Source organism: Hyposmocoma kahamanoa, unplaced genomic scaffold (assembly GCF_003589595.1).
Source record: "Hyposmocoma kahamanoa isolate Upper Pololo Valley unplaced genomic scaffold, ASM358959v1 95, whole genome shotgun sequence".
Classification (NCBI taxonomy): domain Eukaryota; kingdom Metazoa; phylum Arthropoda; class Insecta; order Lepidoptera; family Cosmopterigidae; genus Hyposmocoma; species Hyposmocoma kahamanoa.
In genome coordinates this window covers 7,354,776-7,373,006 of record NW_020654972.1, presented here as the reverse complement: position 1 = coordinate 7,373,006, position 18,231 = coordinate 7,354,776, and the positions used below count along the sequence as shown (strand labels likewise).

The window sequence follows — 18,231 nt, the reverse complement described above, 5'->3', positions numbered from 1 at the left end:
GAGTGTTGGGTACGGCAGAAGCTTGAGAGTGGAGGAATGCAGTTAAAATGAGATCTCTCAGAAGAACATGTGATGTGCGGCTGTGTGAGAAAAGTGGAGAATACTGTGTTCCGTGAGCAGTGTGGTTTCAAATTGGATGTAGCATTGTAGTTTTTTTGTAGCGACAAAAATAGAAAAGGGTGTGAATAAGTGGTTTGAGCACATAGAGCGGATAAATGAATGTAGATTCACGAAAGAAATATATAAAGCTAATGTGGAAGGAATAATTGAAAGAGGATGGCCACAAATTGAGAGTGTTTTTAAAAGGCTGGAGTGGTGAGAAGAATAAAGGGGCATGTATGCATGCAGAATGTATGAAAAAATTGATGAATGTAAGTGAAGCAAGAGAGGTTTGTAAGGATCGTGCTATAGTCTCTACCTAACCTAACCAAAAAAATAAAATTTACATGTTACGCCCTTAAATTTGGGCGTAACATGTAAATAAAAAAAATTAAATTCTATATTTCAATGTCATATAAACGTTGCCAGCTTTTGGGGCACCCTGCTGCGGGGACCCAATTTGATCCACTTAATCCAGCGTTAGTCCGAGAATATGAGGTTGTTATATCTGTAAGTCCATTGTATTTGACAAATGGAATATTACGACTTGCCTACAACCAATTAATATCATAGTTACGGTATACAGAAATGTATCTATAGTATGACGAAACGTAATTATTTATCCAAAATGTAAACAAAGGAGTTTCTCATTTTTGACGATAATAAATGTTTAGGACTCTTTTGCTATCCATAATCTGATAAAACACGGAATAATTTACATTTTGCAATATATATTTTTAGTTCATTTAATACAATAATTATAATATAAGCTTATGTTAATCACTTTCTGACACTGATAACACAGTCGGGATCTAAAATATTTTTTTGGGCCGCCATATTGTTGTGTCATACATAGATGTCATTTGTGTTTTTTTCCCGAACTCGAATGTTTTCTCGTCTCCGTCGTGCGTTTGTTAAATTATTATGTGTCGTTATTAAAGTTTTTGTTTATTGTTAATATTTTTAAATAGATAATTCAAATTGTATTCAATTCCGTTCAAAAAGAAGATTTTGCATGCATTTACACTTTGACAATGACATTTCTTTGTTTACATTTTGGACATCTAAGTAAGATTCATATTGTACATAAACTTTTCATAATGAAAATACTTAACGTCGCCTTGAGTGAATTCCACGTACATGATTTTTCAGGATGAAGATAACAAGTGTGGTGTAAAATATAGTAAACACAATGTCTTATTTAGTAATTGTAAGTTTATTTATATATACAAATATAAAAAAATTACGATGTAAAATATTTATTTTGAGAATGAACTACATCATTACAACGTACTAAATTTAAAAATGTTTACTTATAACATTATGGTACTTCAGTGCATTACCAATCTCAAGAGACACAATGAACAATTTGCTGAACTGAACATACGTGTTTGGTACAGATCATAAATTAAAATATTGTTATATTATATGTATTATAAATTAAAATATGAACTGCCTCTGTGGCCGAACGGTTACCATGCCGGACTGGCACGTAGAGGTCCCAGGTTCGATTCCCGGGCCGGGAGAAATATTTGTATGGCCTACATTTACTTCTCTCGTGAGTTTGGGTGTAATTTGTGGTTGTCTATGTGTATGTCCATGGCACCCGCAATACAGGGTTTCCCTAGTGCAGGGCTATGTTGAGTGTGTGCGTTGTTGTTGTTTGTTATTTATTTATCCCTACTATGTTTTGTGCACATGTGTGCATGTCACATCGCCGGTTTTGTATTCTTCGAAAGTGAGACTTTTTTATAAAATCTAAGTGGCGGGACGAACAAGTCGTGCGCCTGATGGTAAGCGACACGCCTGTCCCTAACAGTTGCAGTACCACTAAGAGCTTTAAATCATAAAGATCTTAGGGGCACTGCCACAACGCCCGATACCCTGAAACAAGTTGACAAGTTCCATGTGCCTGTAATTTCGCCAGCTTCCTTACTCTTCGAAACCCGAATGCGGTAATGTTCACACTATTGCTTGGCGGCAGAAATAGGTAACGAACGACGAACTCTTTCACAAGAGGCTCTACTGCTACTTAGATACCGTTTTATTGCGTTCTTAGTTTTTATTTTCTTTTATATAGGTATAATACTAAAATATCGTTATTTATTATTTGATAATAATAGTTACTGTATACAGAAATATATATACATAAACTTTTCCTAACGAACTTCGTATAACTAGTTATTGATTCTCTCCGATTGGCATTTCGTGTAAGCATAACTGGTTTTACATATAGCAATGTATTAAGTTTGTTATATTATTAACGTCGTGTTGAACCTGAATAATATATTTGCACATAAATATCAATTTATATGTTTTGTGTAATTGTAACTTGGATAACAAGAGTACCTTTAACCAGGTACTGTATGTGTGAAAAGATTTGGTGTGTTTTGTGAAAGTTTGCCAGGTCCGTAGCAAGTGGATGTCTAACCCCAATAGGAAAAGAAAAAAAAGACCTCAAAAGTTTGTTGAATTACCTCTATTTGCCAAGTTTTATTTAAATCGCTTAACGGAAAGTGGGTGAAATCCAATAGACCGGATTCACCCTCGAATTTGCCACCATTTCAGGTAGAATATTTCCTTCAGATTTGAATGGGACCATTAATGAGATACTCCCTTTCTAACAAAAAAGAATCATCCAAATCGGGTCACAAATGTCAGAGTAATCGCGAAAGAAAGAAAAAAAAAACAAAGAAAAATTATAGTCGAATTGAAAACCTCCCTTTTTGAAGTCGGTTAAAAATTTTCAGAAGTACAGATCGGCACATCAAGCTATACATTGATGGATCTAGTTCCGTGGCACTGGAGGCGATATTCGAATAAAAGTGTGTCAATCTATACAGCTTGATGTGCACTTGTTGACTTTACATTAGTTTTTTTGTGGATACGAGACGAAATAGTTTCCACTTGATTAATTGCTTATACTTTTATGGGACCTGTGACTTTTTTGTTAGTTTTTGTACACGTAAAGATTATGAGGTGTAACAATTTTACAAACGAAATTAGTCGATCACTGAAGACGGCGTGGCGCATATTTCTCACGAATCTAAACCGTCTATTGCTGGCACCGTATAACCAAAATGACAGCTTTCGTTTCATTTGTCGTCTACCAGATCAACCGCACTATAAATTAGAGAACAAATATTTCATTATGCGACACTCCGACTATAAATTGGGGTGATGTGATTGACGTGAGGCTTACGGCCCGTCTACATGGTCGAGCTTTACCGCGAGTAAAATTACACAAATGAAGTTGGTAAGAGAAACTGAAAACTTGCTCGAAGTAAGTAACTTTACAAATAAATAAGTGCTTCATATAAAGTGCGAGCTCCGCTTGCACAAGGTTTCTCGCGGTGAAGCTTGACCATGTAGACGGGCCTTAACCGTGCCAATGGGGCAGACAACACAGTGAGTCAGTTCCCCGGATATTTATACTGCGGTTTACATTTTTAAATCGGCGGTCAGGTCACGGGCGTGGCCTTATAATAGAAACGAATAACAAATACACAATGTTTCCTATTCAACATTTCTAACAGCATATGAACATTTGAGATAGTTCGTTAGTTAGTTAAGTGGTTTTTAGACACTATTTCGTTCACGTAAATGAAACCACAATTTAAGTTATACAGAGTGTCACTTTATTAAACTGCAAAGGGAAGGTTTTTTAATGGTATAAGTTGGTACAAGTCGTGTGCCGGTGGTAAACGACACGCCTGTCCATAGCAGTTGCAGTGCTGCTCAGATTTTTAAATAGCAAAGATTTGATGGGCACTGCCACTGCGCCCGTTACCTTGAGACATAAGTTGACAAGTCCCATGTGCCTGTAATTCCATCAGCACCCTTTTCCTTCAAAAAGGCGGCACAGAAATAGTTATGGTGGCAGTACTTCCCTGGACGAACACATTCACAGGGAGCTCTACTGCTACTAAAAAGATTGTGGGAAAGATATATAGAGGCAGGACTCCGAATCAATGGCCAGATTAGATCTTTGAACAACTGGAACTACCTGTCAGCACCGCAACTTCACCAGGCGACTGAGCGCAACCGATGGAGACGGATGATCGGCTGGATAAAATTGAGTGACGATCCCCAGAAGTGAGAAAACGATTGAGAAGTGAGAAGGAACCGAAAAATGGAATACTATGCGCTTTGCACATAAGGTAAAACTTCTGTAAGGTACTGTTCGATAAATGTGTTAGTTCACCGGAAAATATTCACATTTTAGAGCTGAGTAAGAGCTTAGGTACAATAAAAATTTCACAACGGCAATGAGTAGAGCGGACGTTATATAAAGATATAAAGAAAAATATCCGATGGAAAAATCAAACTTTTTTATTTTCACCTTGTATAGTTGATAAAGTAACGACTAGTTAAGTAGAAAGAAGAGTCTTTACTTAATCTTTTAGCAGTAAGGGCGCGGTCCTATTACGTCGTAACGTTTTATTCATCGTTGGACGACTGTCGCGTCTAACCTGTTCCCATATCACGACTATCAGTCGTGGCTGTGTCGTGGACGTTTATTTCATTGTACAACTGTCACGTCTAGCTGTTCCCACTAGATCGTGACGACAATTTATCGGTTCACGGCAACCGCCTTGTCGTTTGCACGACAGAACCGTATGAAGCTGCCATTACCTGTCGCCACATTTTTACCGCGACGTTTTGTTTATCATCGGACGACTGTCGCTCTAGCTTTTCCCATTGCCATGACAGACTGTCGTCGTAACGTCAAAAAGTCGTGAACGATTGGGTTTTGAAAGGCAAGGGCGCTGTTGAAATTACAGGCACATGGGACTTGTCAACTTATGTCTCAGGGTGTCTTCGCAGTGGCAGTGCCCGTCAGATAATTGTGATTTAAAGCTCTGAGTTGCACTGCAACTGTTACGGACAGGCGTGTCGCTTACCACCAGGAACACGACTTGTTCGTCCTATTACTTGGTATCATAATCTCTTATCATCTTAGTATTATTAAAAAAAAATCACGACACTTTAAACTGCACGACTATCTGTCATCACGACGTAATGTGAACGCGGCCTGATGAAAATTTCTAACAAACTGTTAAGTACACGTTGACTTGGAGTCTGCGGCGCAACTCTTTAATGAATTAACTTCCTTTAAATTGATTAATCTTTTGTTAGAAAAAAAGCATTGAACTTAAAATGATGATATAAGATTCCGCTAAGTGCGAGTGTACTAAAAGTTCCGTACAAACCTTTTATAATTAATGACCTTGGTGGGGAGACATAGCTAGATCAGGAGGTCTCGCGTTCGATTTCCTATAGGATCAATTTGGGGAAATAACTTTTTTAATTGGTTCTGGTCTGGGTGATCTCGGTAAAGTCTTGGAAGGATTCCTTTGCTCATAACATGGGGAAATTCCAAGTTTGATTTATTAGGAGATTATTTGATTCAATTGGTGTGGTTGTCTAGAACTGTGTTATTGTTATTTACAGTTATAATAATGCCTTGTTTATAACCACGGTTTGATGATCTCGGAGTTACGGATTATACTGTCCGTTGGATGAGGAGGTTCGATGTTCGATTCCCAGGAGGACCACATTAGGAAATGAACTTTTCTAAATTGGTTCTGGTCTGGGGTTTCTGGAAAGTGCTCCAGAGTGAATTCCGTTGCTCTGGTACTCATAGTACAGGGAATTCCGTAGTTTGAGATCGCACAATTGGTCTGGTTGTCTGGCACATTATTAATTACCAATTATACCAGTGCCAATTAAGAAAAATTCCTTTCCTCGAATTAGTGAACCGGGGCCTCTTCATCTAGCGCCCACATTATTAACCGAGAAGAGAATTTGGGACGTAAAAAATAGTCATTTATTTCCCTAATGATTGTTCAAAGTTACTACAAGTTTACCCATCAATATTAATTTCGGAAATTATTCAGGTATTATAAAACCCTAATGTCTGAATAAAAGTGATGTTAAGTTTTTTAAAATTTTACAATGATTTATGTACAGTGGGCTAAAGTGTCTATACTACCTGAGATTGTTTTAGTTGATTTCGCATAACAGTGAAGTGTTGAATCAATCGCTTTGGAGAAAATATATAGCAAAACTTAGGATATGATTACTATGTATATGGTGTGGAAGCACGATTTCTAAAAATTTTCTTTATAGAAAAAAAACAAACTTACCTGGAAATGTTACAAGAAAACCGCTATATTCATAGGTACTTTACATATACCAATGATTTTTTTATATATCTACTGAACTAAATAGAACACGTTTACTATATGCTCAATTTATATTGCGGCAGAACGGAATCGAAGCGAATTTTAGTAACGATGTTGTACATAGCATAATAAACTTTATGGTCAATTGTGTAACGTAGCCAGATACGAGCCTAAATTTTCCGCGGAGTACGCGAGCATTCGCGCACCCTTCCTCCCCATAACGTTAAGAATTATAAAAATAACTGAAGCGCAAGTAAAGTCACAGATATCACCACCAAAAATACAACCGGACACGTGGTTCGGCTCTACGTTGTTGATTGTACGACTCTCGGCTGAAAAATGAACTCAGCTCGCTTAAAACGGATAGGTCATGTTTATTCCCCACTATTACCTTAAAATTTGAAAATACCCGCAATAATTGCGATGAACATTCAATTGCCTCCGTGGCCGAACGGTTACCATGCCGGACTGCCACGCAGAAGTTCGATTCCCGGGCCGGGAGAAATATTTGTATGGCCTACATTTATTTCTCTCGTGAGTTTGGGTGTAATTTGTGGTTGTCTATGTGTGTCCATGGCACCCGCGACACAGGGTTTCCCTAGTGCGGGGCTATGTCGAGTGTGTGCGTTAAAAAAAAATTGTTAATTTATTATACATCCCCGGGGTATTGATGTATCTAATTATTTCCAACTGTTCGTTCTGAAACACTCAGGCCGCAATTTCGGAACGTTGTGTGGTGCGTTCAAGATTTACAAGATTTACAGTGTATGCGCAAACCTTCAACGCCCCGCTGAACGCATTTCCGTTGCGTATATATGGCCTCAGTCGTAGCCCTTTTCCGCAAAACTGTAAGATTTCTTAAGAATGGAAATGTGGTAAAATATGATTTGTTTCAAGAAACACACCTTTATATATAGTTGTAAAGTTACGCCGTGTTTGATCTATATACATTATAAATACACTGTTACATGTATTAAAGGTAAGCTAATAAACTCCCGACTTCTTTCCACTCTTTCCTTGCCATTGCAAAGTCTAGAGCGCAATTTGAAGGAATTTTTGTTTGTGTTTTTGCGCTCTCTGTATCAATAATAACATCAAACTAATGGAATATTTTCATTAAAAAAATTAATAGCGTGGTAGTAAAAACAAGATGATATTCAGCAAAATAAATATTACAATATGTATAAGAAGGTAAAGGATAATTTATTGTATTTAACAAACAATCCATTTAATTCAATGCAATCGGGTTGTAACATCCGGATAATAGGTAGGAGTGCAAATACCAATAATTACATTGTTTCATCACGTTTAAGCAACGCCAAACTTTAAAATCGTAAACATCGTTTAAACTACGGACCACGAGTTTTAAAACTTTAGAAAAACTAAAATCAATTTATAAATTTATTTTTAATATAATGTTTTTTTGTTAGATGCATACATTTATCATTCATGTTTTGAAGTTCAAGTTACCATGTTTTAGCCTCATGGAAGTAATTTGATTACCAGTGCAAAAAACGCGCATTTTAAATTGATGTACACTGCTCTACAACCATTTGCCATAATCTCAACTGATTGATGGTCGTTAACTATGTGGTAGAAAACAAACACGTTTTTCTGGAAAGTGTTTGTACATTCTAGAGTTAACAAATAAACTAACGCCGTCGATGTGAATAGTGTTTGCAATGCTCTTGTTTTGTTTCCTCCTTTGATTTAGCAGCAGTGGAGCTCCATGTGAAAGAGCTCGACCAGGGTACTACTGACACCTTACCTATTTCTGCCACTGAAGTAATATGAACATTACTGCATTTCGGTTTTAAAGGGTAAGGGGGCTGGTAAAATTACGGGCACGCGTGATTTTTCAACTTGTGTGTCAGGGTGACGGGCGCAGTGTCTGTGGTCCTTAGATCTTTGCGATTGCAAGCTCTGAGTAGGACTGCAACTGTTGTGGACAGGCGTGTCGCTTACCACCAGGGGCACGACTTTTTCGTCCAGTCACTTGGTGTCATAAAAAAAATAACGAAAACAAACAAAATGGCGACGTTTTGTTTTTAAGAACTGAAAATGTAATATATTCTTTGTTACCTTATGGAGTTTTAGCCAATGCTCAACAAATAAAGAGTTGTTATCTTCATTCAATTTCTACGCATCGTTCCGTGTTGATATTGTAAAATAAATATTTATTGTGTTACAAAGTGTCGTAATATTTTAATATCGTAAGGCAAATGTATTCCTTATTATACGAATATTTACTTTACGAGTAGGTACTGACGTTGTTATGACGCAAAAATAGCTACACAATTTTTGAATTGTTTTCTTTTATAAACTTTATAAAACCAAAGTAATGTTATAATAAATGCGTGAGTAACTTGGTCTGTTATATTTTAAAATCCATATAGAGATGATAGAGATAGATGGAATAAGTTTGAAAAAACTTTACGTCTGTAATAAAAGCGAAAACGAAGTTGTACGTTTTGCGTTTGCGTTCCGGAAGCGGAATACGCAACGTCGTTTTGATCTTTTTGCATACCCATAAGATACATTCTGACCGGCTGAAGTCAATCCATTAATAAGTGTGGTGGTTCCTTTAAAACACGTGTCACGTGTCAGCATGTGTTGTGCTTAAGAATAAAATTCATGGCATAATAAAATATTCAATTTAATTTAATTCTTAATTATTTACTTCATTAATATATTATTTACTTTATTAATATATATTTTCCGTTTATAAAATTAAATTTAATTGCTATGTAATGTAATAAGTAATGTTAAATTTATTCATGGGTGTATACATAAATAAAGAAACATTTTATTCATTTTATTAATAAAGCCAGATTTGATCATATTATGTCAAAAGTGCTTTTTTGACATGAAAGTCTTATATATAATAATTATGTATACGTGAAATTTTATAACTCTCCACGTTCTTGGATCCTCTCTCTCCTAAATAGTTGTCATTTTGCAGATGTGGCCATATTAAACGAATTGTAAGCGCGCGTTAGCAAAACGCCTAACGCTTGTATTAAAAAGTTTCTTTCATAGATTTAGTAAGATACAAATCTACGATTTCTTTCGTGTATTTTTGGTATTCTTTCATCGAACCCGTACTACATTTTATTCTTGCACCCTATATATTGTATAAAATTTGTTTTTCATTGTGTGGCACATTGTAATTTTCCAGCGCTAACGATATCAATCTTTTTTGCAGGTCATGGAGACGAAAAACATGATCTACATAGTATCTGAATACGCGAGTAAGGGAGAAATTTTCGGTAAGTCATTTTATACAATCAAGGCAGAGTATATATGTATAACATATATAACAATTTTAAAGTTAGAATTTGTACTAAAACCAGATACGTTTTCTTTGTTTTCCAATCTGCCGTGCTTACGATAAGAACAAAAAGTCTATAAGTATTTCAAATATACTTAGTGTTATTTATTTTTTACGCAGTAATTAAACTTGTGCGTGGTTGTATCGAACGTTGTAGGTACTAGCAGCACATACACAAACTTTTATAGCTATAAATAAAGCAATGGAATCTTTATTATATAAAAAAAATGTTGAACGAATTTAAATCTAAAAAAAGATCAGCAACAAGCACACAGAGACATTAGTTCGGTTTGCTGATTCGTTCCGTAGCTCCGTTCGGAAGGCGGTTTTGCCAAGGTCTGGCAAAAAGCCGAATTTTCGAATCCAACCGGATCGAAGGAATTTTTCTTTATGTTTGTTCGGTGTTTGTATTAATAATATTAAACGTACAATTTTAACAATGTTATCTCAGTCTTCTGTGAAATTACCATATTTCAATTAACAATATTTGGTAGGTACGTTGAAACCAATACTATCAATAAATTAAAATCTCGTTTTTTCAAATGTAAATTTATTTTCACAAAACTTCAAAAGCCATCTCCTGAAAGTTGCCTTTTTCGTGTACAAGGTAATTGTATTTTATTTTTATGATGTGTGTATATATACACAAACAACTCATACTTGTGAAAAGTTTTTTCTTCAGTTTGCATTCTGACGTAACGACGTAATGTATCATTTTAGACGTTCTTAGCTTAAAAGCTTGCCACATTTTCTCGAGCTCCACCCGTAGCAAACTTACGCATGCGAAATACGCGTTTGTATTGTATATAATATTATGTTTTGTGTGACGTATAAAGGAAAATGGTACCTTCTGCACGCGATGTGCACGTGGTACCGTTTTCCGCCTTCACTATTCAAAGGGTTCTGTGAAATTACCTATGTAGCAATATTCTTCTATAGTGCTGTTTAGACTCTTTTTGGGAATCGAACCGGTGTTTGTACTACGTATATCACAAGGCACACCTTTACTGAGCTATTCCAGTCTCTTTTTAAGACAAGCTTTTATAATTAATAACCTGTCGGTGACAGAAAGGACCCTCGTCACTCGAGCTCCCGGCCTGATAACACGCAATAGAAATTTTTTATTTATAATTTATTGGTTGGACGACACCCTGTAGCTGTTGCAAATGCCATTTAAAGACATTACGAATGGGTGTGAAAAACCATTTTAGAATGTATTTGAATGACTATTGACAAGGCTGTATGTGTGGTCGTCCATTTTGAATTAATGGAATTAAAGAGAAAATTTTAATAAGGATTTTCGCGATTTTGGCGGTTTAGCGATTGTATTCAGTTAAAAATTAATTATGAATTATTAAGTTTGTTACATGTACAATATAGCTGGTATGAGCATTTAAAAAAAATTGTTTACACCAGAAACAGGACCGAAAGCCCCTCAGTGTGACCATTTTAATTGTTTTATATAGATCGCACACGATACAAATCGGTAACTATTTTGTATAAAATGGCAATTTTGACGTTATAGTAAACGTAAGCATGGTCAAATTGTGGGCGGGTTTTAATAGTTACATTTTTTACACGAATTAATTTTTACATTATGTATATTACGTTGCGCGTTTCTTGATTATTTGTTACCATCAAGCTGATGGCTCTGAAGCCAATGCTTTATAAATAAATAAATAAATAATAAGTAGACGTAAGTAGCAGTAGAACTCCTTGTGAAAAAGTTCGTCCAGGGAAATATCTCAGGGTGACGGGCACAGTGGTAGTTCCCAAAAAAAAAAGTACATAAAAAAAAGCATAAAATACGTACTGCTATACGAGAATAGTAGGTTTTTTATATGCAATGTGCCTTATACTATATAGCTAATGCTAATGTTCCGAAGTTAATGGGGTAGTCATAAAGTCAGATAATTTATTTATAAACACCAATACATGTTTGTGTGATTTTTGCGTATGCTCCTGTGTATAGTATGGTAAAAAGGTTTGGGAACTCAGTTCGACTTCAATTGTAAATAGGTACGTTCTTACAAAATTCCATTTCCGAAAGGAAGATTTTTTCTTTGTACCCATACCCAATTATGTGGACAAACAATTTCCGCGAATACGTATGTACATATGTCTGCATTGAATAAAAAATGTTCCAGTTTATAACTACTTAAGTTGAGCTCTTTCCTCATCCGAACTTTCTATAATTTAATGTTTTTATTTGCGTTTTCACGGGTCAAACATTAAGTGTCGCAAGTCACTGTGTATATTAAAGGTAACTTCTTAATTTTTTGGCTCCGCCCGGAAAGTATTTCAGTCATGTAGGTTACTTTCTTTGAAAAGAAAATGGCGCCTGTGTCATATATTTTTGCCTATGTTACTTTTCGTCCTAGTTTCAACCGAGGACGTTTTATTTGAACAGATGTTTATTTTATGAGTAAGAAAATAAAGACAGTATATCTAGAGTCTTTTTTAAAAGAACCTTATAGGAAGTGAATTTACTTTTAGAACAGCTGTCTGCGTAATAAACTGCCTAACCATAGACCTACCAATAAATGGACGTCGGGGTCGCGCTAAAAAGTGTCCGCACCTATAGGGCGTTAAAATCGCATACCGTCTTCATTTCAATGTTTTAGTTTTTTATATTTCGTTCCATGTCACTACGGTTGTATAGGTTTACTTCGGACATTTTTTGGTGTATTTTGTATTAGACCCGACGTCCATTTGTTGGTAGGTCAATGTGCCTAACAGAAATTTATTATTAATCTTTCTCGAAGAAAGTACTGTGACGTCATTAAAGACTTACGGTCGCGTTGCAACGTTTTACTGGCATTTTTATCGTAACTAAGCACGATCTTACATAGCTTTGAAAGACGATACAGTCGCTGCCCTAAGATACCTGACCCGCTATCCGATTATTTGGTTCCGAGTATATTAGTGTGGTATGGAGTATATTAGGTTATAAACAAACTTAGCCTTAACTCGTGAACCGTCAAATTTTTTTATTACTTATTATATTATTATATAACTTTCTTTGCGTCAATAGTGAATGAGTTTTAAGAATTTTTTAAGGTAATTTGAACTTTAATTACATTACATAAAGTCAGCAAGGAAGTCAAGCAGTAATGTGAACGTATTACATTTATTATTTATTATTTCAATTTTGAAGGGTGCTGGTGATATTACAGGCACGTGGGACTTTTCAACTTATGTTCCAGCGTGACGGACGCAGTGACAGTGTCCCGTATCTCATATCTTATCTTATATGTCATATCAATACGATTTAAAATTCTGGGCGCCACTGGCACCAGCCGCACGACTTGTTTATCCCGTCATCGTCACTTGGAAATATAAAACAAATTATGTACAGAAGATGCAAATCCTTATACATGTGTGAATTTTCATAAAATAAGTAAGTTAACTCATTATAGTCTAATATTTTTCATGCATTTTTCAATGGCATCATATACCGGGTTGTAACTGAATCGTTTTTGATACACACATGAATCTGTTTATTGGATTCCACCGCGGAAAGACACATATAATGTGACATATGTATGTAGAGATGGGAAAAACTGCTTATTTTTTTAAACGTTTAAACGTTATACGTTTTTAAAAAAGCGTGCTTTTTTAAATGCTTTTTAGTTTAAAGCTAACAAAATCGTTTAGAAAACGTTTAAGCGCATAGACTTTTATGTTGAAAAAGCTTGCAACGTTGATAGCGAAACGCAAGAGTAGACCACTAAAGGTTTTAAGATAAGTAAGCTTTTTTGTAAAAAAAACGAGTTATATTTTTGTTTATGACAACATTATTATATTAACATTTTGTTAACTGGCGTTTAAAAGCGTTCAAAAACAGTTGTTTTACTTTTGTAGTTGTTAACCGTTGAAATGGAAAAAAACTGCTTATTTTATTAACGTTAAAACGTACGTTTAAAAAGCGTGCTTGTAAAAGCGCTTTTCACTTATGCGCTTTTTAGTTTGACGCTTAAAAAGTCGTTTAGAAAAACGACTAAGCGCATAGACTTTATGTACAAAAAAGCTTGCAACGTTATGTTCAATTAATTTGTTTAGAAAACATAGTTGGCGCTATTTGAAACTTAGGCACGTTGTAAAAATGAAAGCAGACTTTTTTTAAGTGCTTTTCGTTTAAACGCTCACCTCTATATGTATGTTTATTATGTTTGTTTTGGACTATATAAATTAAATATAACATTTTAGCTTATATGTTGTTTTATTTTAAGTGTAGCACAAACCTATATTAAATGTAGTATAAACTTAATCTTATAAAAAATGTCATTTGTGCTTTTTTTCATATCGACGTAGGCAGGATATTACGTAGGCAAAGATATTCAACGCCTAAAAAGTTAGTAGTATAAACAATTTCATAATCAAAGTTTTCTAACCGATAATCCACCTTAAGTAGAAAGCTGGGCTGTAAGTATTGAACATCGAATTTTAGATGGACACTATCGGCCATAATCAACCATCGGTTTTGTAGAACACCTTCTAGACATTGCAGCGCTTCTAGAAATTGTATGAAAAGTGATTATTCACCGCGATATTACATATGATAAAAGTGATATTCAGCGCGAGATACCTATTAGCAGCAGCAGCGCAGCGCGTCTAACAACGGCTAATTTGAACGCGCCCTTACGCGCGCGACTTTAAGCAAGCGCGATGCAAACGCGATGCAACCGCGATGCAAACGTGATACAACCGCGATGCAAACGCGATACACGTTTTAAATTAATTAACTAATTTGTGTATTTATTAATTTCACTTTTTAATTTACAATTAACAAAACAAAATAAAACAGATTTTTCGTATATAATTATTCAAAATAAGCGACTGTATGTAATCAGTCGCGCGTTTGCATCGATGCAGTCGCTGCTAAAAGTCGCCATGTGTATCCACTCTTAGCGACAAAATATAAAAGGTACGATTGACCGAGACGACGCTCTGTCACAGACGCACAAAGCCGAAATGAGCCGATCGGCTTTCTCTAAAACTCGATGTATAATGTATATGGCCTAGTAATATCCATTGGCGCCTAATTTACATGTCGTTCCTCTCTTAAGTGTCGTAACAAGGATTAGGTAAATTTTTCAGGATAATGTATTTTCGTTATAGTACTTCTCATGTAGAGTGTCTTTTTATCAAGGTCTTATGTTCATATTGAAGTGTGTGAATTTACGTAAAATTAGTTTAATTTATTATAAGAAAGAAAGAAGAAGAAATAAAATATTTCTTTAACAACGACAAGGTTCCAAGATACCAAGGATTCGCACGAAGCGTTACGCTTCCACATTTATGTAGCGAACGGCTATGGAGTGGAATTCCCTGCCTGCAGACTTGTTCTCTGAACGTTATACCTTGGACCTGACGAGAGTGGATAGGCATTATTTAGGTGTGCATAGACTTAATTTCTTATAAGTTTGATTTCATTGTATAAGAAAAAAAAATCGGGAGAGCAGAAGTTGGTCATCTGTCATTAAATATTTTTCATGCAAAATTAATAAAATTGCCAATTTTTTTTTAATGCCAATAGACTTATGTAGTTTCTTATAAGTTTGATTTCTTTGTATGAGAAAAAAATCGGGACGGCAGAAATTGGTCAAATTTAATAAAATGATTTTTCGTACAAAATGAATAAAATTTACTATTTTTTTTAATGCTTATAGACTCAGTCTTTTAAAATAATTATTTTATTGTTTTGGAAGAAAATAATCGGGACAGGAGTTGGTCAAATTTAATAAAATGTTATTCATTTTGTATGAAAATATTTTTTTTTATTATTAATTTGAAAAAAATGTTCTGTGTCCTACCTTTGTATTAATAATCACAACAAAACTAGTGGAGTTATTTCACAAAAAGCCTCAATAATAAATTATTTACGTAAGTAAATTATGAAATTGACCAATGATAAAAAAACCAATGGATAAAAAACCTGATTTACATTCATAGGCAAAAACGTTCTTGTTCACTAGACACTTGATGAGTATATTTATTTATTTATATAAAGTTTGATGTTGATATTGTCTATTATGATATTTTACGTAAAAATGATCTCTATCAGAATGCGTTAAGTTAAATGCCCTACACACGTCGCAGACCTAATAAGGTTGGACTCATAAATCTCCAAATGCTTTCAGTCACGAAAAGCGTAACCTCCAAATCGATTAAGGGCGTCCGTACGACTGCGACCGCTTTGTCCATGACGTCAGCACCCCGGCTGTGACGTCACTGGGTGGGGGGTGAAGGGTTCTGTTTGAGGGTGGGACACAATTTCGCGCACAGCTGACTACATTCGCTCCCGGAGCCCAACTGACGATAACACAATTCTTTTCATGATTTTCATTTTAAATTCTATGAAAATATTATGAGAGCCATCACAACAGCAGGACTAAGCATATTTGTTTATAGATGAGGAAACTTTGTAATACACCGCTGACTTACGTATTCTACATAACATCGCATTAGAGTGAAAACTTCGGTTACGTATTTTTACATAGTTTATTTTTACTGATTTTTCAACTTTTTTACTTTTTGTTTTTTTTATTATTTTTATTTTATTTTAATTTTAATTTTTACTTTTTTTTCTACTCTTTTTGTGGAATGCGCGAAACGAGTCTCTCTGCAATGATCTACCAAACATGTTCCTAGTGCATATGGCACACCCTAGGCAACAATCGGAGAGTACTTTCCCTACTACGACGGCCAACTGCCTCTTTGGCCGAACGGTTCCCATGCTGGGCTGCCACGTAGATCCCAGGTGCGATTCCAGGGCCGGGAGAAGTATTTGTATGGCCTACATTTATATCTATCGTGAGTTTGGGTGTAATAGTGCTGGGAGGAGTGGAGTGGTGAAGCATTGCTGTCACTTGGGATGGCTCTGCTAAATACCAACAGGCAACCTTGGATTCAATCGACAAGCGTGCCAAAAGGCTTATGGGTGACTCGGAATTAGTTGAAGCGAAGCTGCAGAGCCTTGAACAACGCCGTACAGTTGCCTTACATGCAGGATATATCACGGAGAGTGTGCGATGGAATTGCATAATTTGATTCCACCTTCCCCTTTCCATTATCGGGGGACTAGACGTGGGGTGGGATTCCACCCCTATGTTGTGGATATTCCCAGGATTCGTACGAAGCGTGTCGCTTCCACATTTATATGGCGAGCGGCTAGAGAGTGGAATTCCCTGCGTGCGAACGTATTCCCCGAACGCTGTAACTTGGACCTTTTCAAGGCGAGAGTGAATAGGCATTATTTAGGTGTGCATGCTACATCGTTGATCTCATCATCACTTTCCATCAGGTGAGATGGAGGTCAAATACGCACTTACTTTTAATAAAAAAAAATGTGGTTATCTTGACACACAAAAAAAAGAATCTTCAAAATCGGTTCACAAATTAGAGTTATCGCATAACATACATGCAAATAAACATACTCGTACAGTCAAATTAAGAACCTCTCCCTTTTTTGAAGTCGCTTAATAATGCAATAAGATCAACATCTGTAAACCAACAACTTGTCGTAACCAATTTAAAGAGCTCAAAGATGGTTTTACTGCAAGTAGTTGAAGAGTTGAGTAGTTTCCAGACACTTAAGGTTACCACATTATTGTAATGTCATCGGATTTTCGTATATACCAAATTTCCTGCTTATTCCAAGTCGTCACCACTGGCTTTGTTCCCACTGGCGACAAATGGGAAAAAAACCCATATGTTACCAGGTGGTGATAAATGCGATAAAAAGATCTGTTGTTGTGACTGGCGAGAAATGGAATGGATTTGTCGCCAGTGGGAACCAAGCCAGTGGTGACGACTGGGAATAAGAACCAATTTCAAGTCAATCGGCAGTAAAATAAATATCCATTTTATGACTGAGATTCCCACACTAAGCTGATCTTATATAATATGATAACCTTTAAACAAAACTTTCATTTCTCACAGATGGCGCTACGGCAAAAAAGTCGTTAAAAACCAAAACAAAGCTCTGCAACAAGCATGTGGAAAGATTCATGACGTCTGTTGGTTGGTTCCGTGGCTTAGTAGGGCATAGCGTCTGGCACAGTTTGCTAGGAGACGTTGGTTCGAAGCCAGCCGGATCGAAAAGATTTTTTTTTAAGTGTTCGATCTTTATTTAATAATTATAACAAAATAATGGAGTAATTTAACGAAAAATAATTGAATGTCATGGTGTTGAAACACCCTGACGTTGAATAAAATTGAATTACACAATCTTTAAACATCTGAACAGATGATCATAACAGTAACATTTTAGTTTATTTAATATTCGAATGTACTAACCTGATAAATATATTATAATCAAATAATAATTTGACATTTTACCGATAGTATACTGGAGCACTTAAACAACAACAGCCACCGAAATCAGGTAGAGAAAACTAACCTGAAAATTACCCATTTAATCATGAACTTCGACAGCCGTACAAGTTGAGAAAGGTCCGTATAACTCATCGAGTATATATACTCGATGGGATAACTCGACTCCTGAAATGACGATGGGCGGCTGAAAAGTAATCTCTTTTGACAACTATTCAACATCCTTCACGACAAATAATGAATTGTGTTTTAAGTAAAGGGTTTAAGTAGATAATA

At 35.6% G+C, this 18,231-nt stretch overlaps 1 protein-coding gene across 1 annotated transcript in view; it reads left to right on the top strand.

Moving 5' to 3' along the window:
- Positions 1-18,231, top strand: part of LOC113238316 (serine/threonine-protein kinase SIK2) — a 135,571-nt gene that overhangs the window by 51,981 nt on the left and 65,359 nt on the right. The window contains exon 2 of the mRNA XM_026475154.1: positions 9,493-9,556. Within this exon, the coding sequence (XP_026330939.1) occupies positions 9,493-9,556 (64 nt within the window). The remainder of the gene's footprint in view (positions 1-9,492; positions 9,557-18,231) is intronic.